Source organism: Manihot esculenta, chromosome 2 (genome assembly GCF_001659605.2).
Source record: "Manihot esculenta cultivar AM560-2 chromosome 2, M.esculenta_v8, whole genome shotgun sequence".
NCBI classification, from domain to species: domain Eukaryota; kingdom Viridiplantae; phylum Streptophyta; class Magnoliopsida; order Malpighiales; family Euphorbiaceae; genus Manihot; species Manihot esculenta.
This window is the reverse complement of record NC_035162.2, coordinates 31504280-31514175: the sequence shown is the minus strand read 5'-3', so window position 1 is coordinate 31514175 and position 9896 is coordinate 31504280. Positions and strand designations below refer to the sequence as shown.

At 37.7% G+C, this 9896-nt stretch overlaps 1 protein-coding gene across 1 annotated transcript; it reads left to right on the top strand.

The window, feature by feature from the left end:
* The first annotated feature begins 645 nt into the window (after positions 1 to 645).
* LOC110608678 (zinc finger protein CONSTANS-LIKE 7) lies at positions 646 to 2053 on the top strand. The gene is made up of 3 exons (XM_021747958.2): positions 646 to 1159; positions 1528 to 1677; positions 1843 to 2053. The coding sequence occupies exons 1-3, from the start codon at positions 686 to 688 to the stop codon at positions 1867 to 1869; spliced, it is 651 nt and encodes a 216-aa protein (XP_021603650.1). The 5' UTR covers positions 646 to 685; the 3' UTR covers positions 1870 to 2053.
* The last annotated feature ends 7843 nt before the right edge of the window (positions 2054 to 9896 follow it).

The window sequence follows — 9896 nt, the reverse complement described above, 5'->3', positions numbered from 1 at the left end:
GAGTTCAAATTTAATATTTATTTTATGAATTGAGTTCGAACTTATAAATGAAGTCAAGTCGAGTTCGAGCTCGAACTTGAGTTTTTAAATTTATTTTCTAACCGAGTCTGAACTTATGAAAGTTCGACTCGGTTCAGTTCGATTACAACTCTATTTATAATAACTATCTTTATTTTACAATATTTATTATCTAAGATTTATACATAAAAATTAATAAGATTAATTAAAAATCTTAATTTAAAAAATTATAATAAATAATAAAAAATAAAAATACCTTAAAATTTTTAAAATAACAAATAATTTGCGCAGAAAAAAAAAATCATTAAAATCACGATTGTTGAAAATTAAGAGGTAGTATTTATATTTTTATCCATTAGAACTATCTCTTTTATATCTCCTATCCCTTCAAAGGTTTTAGTCCTTGAAACTCAAAAATGGATGTGGAGAGAAAATGGATCAAAGACAAAAAAGCAATCATGGATCCCACTATCAACATCCAAGCTGGAACCTGTGAACCAATTAAAAGAAAGTTTGCGATGAAGCAACCAATAGAAAGTGGATAAGGTTCCACGTAGGATAAAAAATTGTTTGACAAGGATTTTAGAAAATAAAATAATTCATAACTTATCCTCAGTTATATAACAATTCAAAACGTCTATATGCAAAGAAGGAAAGAGAGCTAAAGATGAGATACGATTCCTTACCCGTAAAAAGCCTAAAAATGGAAGAGCAAGAGGTTCCAGAGACAACCATTGATGATTCTTGCAATGGAGGATTTGCTGGTATGGATGAATTTGATGGCATTTTGGACATTGAAGATGAAGAAAAGCTATCAAAGGATAAAAATATGTATGGTTTTTTGAACTGGGATTTTATGGATATGGAAGAACAACCAAATATCAATGGAGAAGATGAAGCAGATGAGTATTGTAAGTTTGAGGACAGAAGCAGGAGCTTCTTTGAGGAAGAAGAAAGCCATTTTTACAGCATAAAGAGAGAGAGTAGTAATGGGTTCTTATTAGATGGTGAAGATGATGATAAGAGAGTTTCATTGAACTTGAATTTGAATTATCAAGAGGTTTTGGATGCATGGTCTGATAGAGGACCTCTTTGGGCTGATCACTCTTCTCTTTCTTGCTTCCCAAACAATGCCTATTATGTTAGTATGCATATACGCTCATCTCAATTCAATACCATCCCTTTTCTTTTTCTTATTTTATTTTCATTTTTAGCTCTTTATTTATATTTAATATGGAATTACCCTTTGGATTTAGATTCTTATAATAACTTGTAATTAATTTAGTTAATAATTAAATTTTAGCTCGTTTCACGATATTACGTGCATCATAGTATTTATTTATATACTTGATCAACTTAAATTTATAAGTGAGAACTATTATGATTTTTAACCTATTTCGAATGATGTAGAGAAGATTTAGTATCAATATAGTTAGGTATTTGATAGTTGAATGAATTGGAATTCTTTTCACTCTGTTATAAAAGATTATAAGCTGAAAAGTTGTTCAGATGGGAGAGGTGCCAGTAATGGAAGAAGAGAGAACAAGAAGAGAAGCAAGTGTTCTGAGGTACAAAGAGAAGCGTCAGACTAGATTGTTCTCTAAGAAGATAAGGTATCAAGTTCGCAAACTCAATGCAGATAAAAGACCTAGACTCAAGGTTTGTTTCTCTCCCCAATTTCTTAGCAAAATCCGATTTGGTCTGAGCAAAACTTACCTTATATGTATATTTTAAGGCTGAAACTTAGAAATGAATTAATTAGAATTTGCCCCATAATCTCTACGTGCATGAGTAGATACTAAAGCATTCCATTTTGAGTTGCAGGGTAGATTTGTGAAGAGAGATTCGTGAAACGGGTACTACAAATGGGCTGAAAATATCTGAAGAAATTCATATCTTGATGTTTGGACTTTTGCTTAGAAAATGTGGTCTTCTTATTTATTTATTTATTTATTTTTAAAATTTTTTTGTCTGAATGAGCAAAATATCTAAAACTTTGGAAGATTAGAAAATATCTGTATGAATACTTTTGAAAGCTTATGGAGATCATTTCGTTTCTGCTGTGGACCTCATGATGTACATCATTCATAATTGACCTGTTCTGAACGTGACATAGCATGGTCTTTCTTTGGCATTTAGCCACTGACTTTTCATGTACATTCTCACTCAACAGTTCAGAATATTCATTATTCAACTAGAAATTATTTTCTGAAATTTCAAATAATGAAAATTATTATTTGTTTGCTTTAATGAGAAATTATTTTCAACCTTAATTTCATGCAATATTTTTATCTAAATAGAGTTATACTGCAATTGATCAATTTGCAAAAAAAAAAAAAAAAGTGAGGTGATTAGTGTCTACGACAGTCATTCCGATATTCAAATCAGTGAACCGAAAAATAAGGCGAGTATAAGGAATTACTTAGAATTCAAGAGTAGTTATATGAGAAATGCGTATTTTTATCCATGTGATCATTAACTTTTATACTGTAAGAAGATTTTATTAATTACAATATGTCCTAGAAATCCAGCGGGTGCTGGCTAATTGATCGGGAATCCCATAATTGCCAGTGTAATGGAGATCTGCTGGATGATATCCGCTAATGATAATTTTATGTGAAAACTCGATCTATTCAAGAGAGGGAGAGTCTTAATGAAGACCAGGGTATTATGGTATCTGAATCTTCCTATCCACTAGTGGGATAGCGTATCGGCTTATCAGACCCTTGCCACGTAGCCGTGTCTTATGATGACAGCTCATGACTTATTCTGGGCGATTGTTGTATTAAATCATAGGTCCCTTCATTGGTCTTTGATTCTTTAGATTCGAAAGTGACAATTATTTTCATGATATTGGGCATGTGGCATATCTAGATTAGTTTTTCTCTGCTCACGTAGTTTCGTCTGCCCCTAAATGATAACTGCCTTGTTTCTTGAGCCGCCTGTAAATGTTTGGTACTCGACCATAACCCTTGTCTGACCATAGCTCAAATAAGACTTAAATAATTTTTTTACAAAATTACTAAGGGGTTAACACTTGACAAAAAACAACTTAGTAACCATTGGCTTTGCCAGAAGATGACTAAAACAATCATGCTGAGTGGACATAACACTCGGTCACTGGCCTAACTAGTGGTCATGAAATACCTTGAGAAATTTGAAGAACAGGACCAACACCTGGATATGTGGTTTGGTCTGATACCCACAATGTGGCCTGGATATAAAATGAATTAGAAAACTTCTTGTGAAGCGAGACTAACATCCGGTGACCTGGCGGATGCCCACCTTGTGGTCTGAGCATAAAATGCCTTAGAAACTTTTTATGAAATGGGACTAACACCCAGTTACGTGGCCTGGCGGATACTCGCCTTGTGGCCTAGGTACGGAATGGCTTAGAGATTTTTTTCTACCAAACGGGACTAACACCCGGATTATGGCCTGATGGAACCCACCTTGTGGCCTAATATAAAATACTTTTGTTTAACGGGTCTAACACTTAGTCATATGGCCTAGCGGATTTCCGCCTTGTAGCTCGCCTGATAGATTCCCATATTCTGGCATCGGCATACAATGCCTTAGTTGCTTAGGACTAATATCCGGACATGTGCTTGGTGGATTTTCTCCTTATGGCGTTGGTATAATATACCTTAGTTGATTGGAACTAATATCCAAATATGTGCCTGGCAGATTTCCGCCTTGTGGCTCGCCTGGCAGATTTTTGCCTTGTGGTGTTGGCATAAAATATCTTAGTTAATCAGGACTAACACTTGCATATGTGCTTGGCAGATTCCTGCCGTATGGCTCGTCTAACGGATTCCCGCCTTATGGCATTGGTATAAAATGCCTTAGTTGATCAAGACTAACACTCGGATATGTGCCTAGCTAATTCCCGCCTTGTGGCATTTGTTTTTTTGTCTCAGCACTCTTGTCCACCCAATGCTTATGATTTACATATCAAAAAAGACTGAAGAATACATCATAGTTTTATTATAAATTATAAATATACTTTCAAGAACATTTAAAAGATTCGGTCTTCTAACTTGACTAATTTTAAAACTTGGGGTTTTGATTTCAGAATTGAATATCTGTGACATTCTACTTCTATAGACCCTTATTGCCACTTGGTCCTCTTACAATTACGTAAATAACTCCTATAGGTTCATTTTCATCGAGATTGACTGGTTTTCTTACCTTAGATCCTGACCTCTTTTCTTCTCTGTCTTTTATTACGTAAATAACTCCTTATTAATCTTTCGATCTTGTCTTTCAGCTGCCGCCACTCCTCCGTTGTATGTCTATATACTTCGTGAAAGTGGTAGTACTCGGGACTATCTCGCCTTTCTGCTCTATCGGGATTGAGTTTGGGAGGCCATCTGACTCTCTTGTTATTTTTCTTGATCCACATTAAAATATATGTCCGTGAGTCATGTAATGGAGTATAATTCTTATACTTACTCTGGTCATCCATCCTTCAGAAGATGGGGTAACTTCTGTACTCTCCTTCATATCCTCACCTCTATAGCTTTTTTTTTGCTTTTGGCTCGCCCTCTTGTCCTCTCTTAATGCTTGGACTTCATCATCCAGTCTGATATACTTCTGGGCTTTATCCATCAACTGTTGGTACGTAACGGCTGAATTATTGATTAAGAAATTTATGAACTTGGGGTTTTGTTGCGTGTTCCTTTCTTCAATGCTTGACATGCTATCTCATGATTTAACTCCTTCACCTGTATTGCTTCTACATTAAACAGTGAGATAAAGTTATTTAAAGACTCGCCCTCTCCTTGGCGGATCTTTCACAAGTCAAAGGAGAGCTTTTTAGGAGGTATACAAGTAATAAATCTAAATAATATGGCAAACTGCGTAAAGTTCTGAATTAAACTTGGACACAGATGTTGGAACCATTTCTGAGCCAAACTTGTGAGTATTGATGAAAACACTCGACACAACACGAAGTCATTGACATCCTGGAACTGCATAGTCCTCCTAAAGATTGCCAAGTGACTTATTGGATCTATTGTCCCTTTATATTTATCCAAACTTGGGAGTTTGAATTTAGTAGAGAATGTCTTTGCCAAGATATCTTTTGAAAGAGGCGAGGTATCATCCAGGCCAAAGTCATCTTCCTGCTCTTTCTGGTACCTTTGAATAGCCCATACCAACTCCCAATCAATGTCCTTCAAGGTGTCGTCTAATGACTCTTATTCCTCAAACTCGACCTTCTTTTTGAATCACATCTGGTCGCATTGTCCGAGTCCTTGGGGTATTAATGGAGGCTTCCTCGCTTCCCCTGGGAGCCATGAATGATGCCTCCCTTTGAGTTTTGTATTGCTCAAAAGTAGCCTATAATCTTTTGATGTATTGTAGCATATGCTCATTGTTCAGATTGTTGAGATCTGATTCATTGACCATAGAGGGTGTGTTTTATCCACTGCCAAGAGCGAAAGAAATAATAGCACTCTCATTGGTAGCAACCTTAGTAGTAGCTCCCGAATTGCCGGCCAATTAAGAGAGAGAAAAGAAAATTTTTTTTAAGAGAATGGGAATAAGAGACCAATTTTAATCCAAATAAACAAAGAGAATTAAATGGATCTCCCGGCAGCGGAATAAGATGATGTGGGTGAAATAGAGCTGTATTATAATTGGTCAATTTATAAAAGAGAGAAAGTGAGGTGGTTGGTACCTACGACAGCCACTCTGACACTCAAGTTAGTAAATTGAAGAATAAGGAAAGTGTAAGAAATTGCTTAGAATTCAAAAGTAGTAGTATAAGAATTGCGTACTTTTATCTCTATGATCATTAGCTTTTATACTGTAAAAAAATAGAGTTAATTACAATATATTTTAGAAATTCGGCGGGTACTAGCTAATTGATAAGGGATCCCACTGGCTAATTGATCAGAGATCTCGTAATTATTGGCGTAATGGAGATCTACTGGATGATATCCAATAATGATAACTTTATGTGAAGACTCAATCAATTCAGGAGAGGGCGAGCCTTGATGAAGAATCGAGTGCTATAGTGTCGTGGTCTTCCTTTCCGCAGGTGGGACAACGTATCAGTTTATTAGACACCTGCCACGTGATCCTATCTTATGGTGACAGCTCATAACTTATTTTAGATAATTATTGTGTTACATCACCTATAAAAATTAATGAGATTAATCTCTATTTTGTCGAACTTTTATTCATGTAAAATCCCCTCGAACACTGGTGATTTCAAAATTTAAACTCCTTATCTAATAGATAACGTTTAGAACATCCCTATTATACCTGTAATCGCAGGATCACCAATTTATTATCTGGAGATATCCCTTATCAAGCAGCTGGCCACATCATCCTGGATTATCAGAAAATATTATACTTATCTCCATCTTTTTACAATATAAAAGGAAAAGGATCACAAAGGCAAAGGTAAGCTATTCTCTTACACTATAATTGTAAACAATTTATTACATTCGCTTTACTCTCCAGTATACTAACTTGAGCGTCGGAGTGGCTGCCATGGGTACCCACCACCTCACATTCTCTTTCTTGCAGGTCTAGTCCATCATAGCCAGTTCTATTTTTCGGCAGCTTTATTTGGTTCCGTTGCCAATAAATCCATTGAATCCTCTCTATTCATTTGGATTACGATCGGTCTCCTACATTTTTTCTTGTAGAAAGAAATCTCTCTCTTTTCTCTCTTAAAATGGCTGGTAGTTCACGAGATGTTGCTACTATTGCTACCAATAAAGGCATCATCATTTCTTCCATCCCAGGCAGTGGACAAAACATGCCCCCAAAGGTCAATGAAGCAAATCTCAATAATCTAAATGATGAGCAGATGCTCCAATACATCCAAAGGTTACAGGCTACCTTCGAACAATACAAGGCTCGAGAGAAGGTATCAAACATGGCTCCCAGGAGAAGGGAGGAAGCCTCTGTAGATACCCCAAGGGCACAGACAGAAGCAATCAAAATGTGACCTAAAGAAAAGGCCAAGTCCGAGGATGAATCAGAGGAAGCTCCAAAAGGCATCAATTGGAAACTAGTATGGGCAGTGCAAAGGTACCAAAAGGAACAAAAGGAGGACTTTAGCCTAGATGGTGCATCACCTCATTCATAAGAAATCTTAGCGAAAACATCCCCAACCAAGTTTAAGCTACCTAGCTTGGACAAGTATGATAAAACAACATATCCTAAAAGCCACCTGGCGATCTTCAGGATGACCATGTAGCTTTAGGATGTCAACGACTTTGTAATGCCAAGTGTTTCTATCAACACTCACAGGTTTGGCTCAGAAATGGTACCAATATCTGAGGCAAAGTTTAATTCAAAACTTTATGCAGTTTGCTACTTTATTTAAATCCAAATTTATTACTTGTATACCTCCTAAAAAACTTTTCTCTGACTTGCGAAAGATCCGCCAAAGGGAGGGTGAGTCTTTAAGGAGTTTTCTCTCACGGTTGAATGCTAAAGCAATACATGTGGAGTAGTTAAATCATGAGATAGCATGTGAAGCACTAAAGAAAGGAATGCGCAATATCAAATTTATGGATTCCTTAATTAAAAACTCAGTTGCGACGTATTAATAGTTGATAGACAAAGTCCTGAAGTATATCAGGTTGGATGATGAAATCCAAGAACTTAAAGAGGATAAGAGTGGGCAAACCAAAAGTAAAGCCAAAAGCTAAAGACGCGAGGACATGAAGGAGACCATAGGAGTTATCCCATCTCTCGAAGGAGGGATTATCAAACTAAGTATAAGAATTATACTTGTTGAATGACTTATAGACACATATTTTAATATGAATAAGGAAAAATAACAAGAAAATCAGGTGGCCGTCCAAGCTCAATCCAGAGAAAGCGGAGAGACGAGACAAGACCAAGTACTGCCGTTTTCACGAAGATCACGGTCATACAATGGAGGAGTGTCGGCAATTAAAAGATGCAATCGAGAGGCTAATTAGAGACAACACTCTTTGGAAGTTCACCAAAAATGGTAAGGAAGAGAGGAGACTTAAACCTGAGGCAATAACTTTCGAAACCACCCTTCACTGAGAGCCTAGAGGGATTATTCATATAATAGCGGAAAGACCTAGTGATGATCATGGAAAATAAGCAGACCATAGATTTAATAGCCGGTTTGGAAAGTTGGGCGAGAATTAGAAAAAAAAAAAATTTAAAGTCTCAAAGGTGATTCTTCCAGAGTTCTATAAGCCGGCCCAACTAGATGGCCGAGTCATTCCTAACTCCTAGGATATTTGTAATATGACAAAATTTTATCAATAAAATTTAACTAGATATTTTTCATATGTTGTGTTCTTCAGGGACAAGGAACGATGGGATTATCTTTCTTAAAAAGATTAAGAAAAGGACGTAAGGCAGGTTTTCCCCAGACTATAATTTGAGCGTTGGTCCCACTAATTAAGGCCACAAGGTGAGTTCTGCCAGGTCAAGTTATAAGATGAGTTCTGCCAAACCATAATCTAGGCATTGATCCACTAAATATGGCCATAAGATAGGTTCTGCCAAGCCAGGTCACAAGGTGGGTTTCGCTAGACCACAATCTGGGCGTTGGTCACACTAAATAAAGCCACAAGCCGGGTTCCGCCTGGCGGAACCAGGTCACAAGGCATATTCCACTAGACTATAATCCAGGCATTGGTCCTACTAAATAAGGCCACAAGGCAAGTTCCACCAGGCCAAAAGACTGGGCTTTGGTCCCACTAATCAAAGCATTCATGTGGAGCCATAAGGTGGGTCTCGCCAGGCTCAACTACTGGGTGTTAGTCCCCTATAGAAAATTCTAAGGCATATGATGTCTAAGGCCATAGGGCGAGTATAAGTCAGGCCAAAAGTTCGGGTGTTGGTCCCACTAATCGAGGCATTCGTGCCAAGCCATGAGGCAGGTTTCGCCAGACTCAATTACTGAGTGGTAGCCCCATATAAAACTTTCGAGGCATTTAAGGCCCAAGTTACAAGACATGTATTCATGAATGAGTACTAGCCTCAGGATTATAAGAAATCCTTTAAGGTATTTTAGACCCAAGGCAAGCATTGGCTAGTCCATATATCTGAGTGTTAACCCCGCTGTTCAAAAGTTTTCAAGTTGTTCATCACCACTATGGTGGATGGGTGTTAACCCTTAGCAATCTTTTAAAAGAAATCATTTAAGTCTTGAATAGACAAGGTTCATGGCTGGATATTGATCATACATAACCATCAAAATAAAATAGTTTTCATTCAAATAATAGACTTGTTGAAGGGCAGGAAGGACATCATCAGTCGCCTCCTCACGAGCTTCTGTTACAGGTTCATTATTGGCTATGGCATTAGAAGCTGGGTCAAGAGATTTGTCTTCAATTAGCCCTTCTTCGTTCCACCCATCCTCATCCCTATTCTCCTCCTTAGGAAAGATGTTGCAATCCAGGAGAAGTCCACTAGAGGAAAACGCCTAAGGAGCTCCTTGTATGAACATCTCCCCACCCTAGGCCACCATCTCTTGAAGTTCTGCCTCAAGCTCAGTAACCCTGATAGAGGTAGACTAGGCCTCCTTAGCTAAAGCCTATAGCTTCAGGACTTGGCGATGCAGCAGGGCCACTTGATCCTCGACAGTCTTTGCCTAATTCTCAAAGGCCAGCTTGGAAGCATTGGCCTCACTCAGTTCAGCCTGGAGCTTATCCAACGACTCTAGAGTCTCCTTTATGGTACCTTCCACTTCGTTGACCCGAGTCTTCAGCCTCAAGCATTCCTCAACTGTAACGCCCCGAAAATCGGACCGCTACCAGCGCTAGGATCCGGGTCGACTTAAGGCCGCCGGGACCCATAGCAAGCCAAACATACATCCTGGAAACCTGTATAATCCCATACATGATCAACAACATACATAAAAA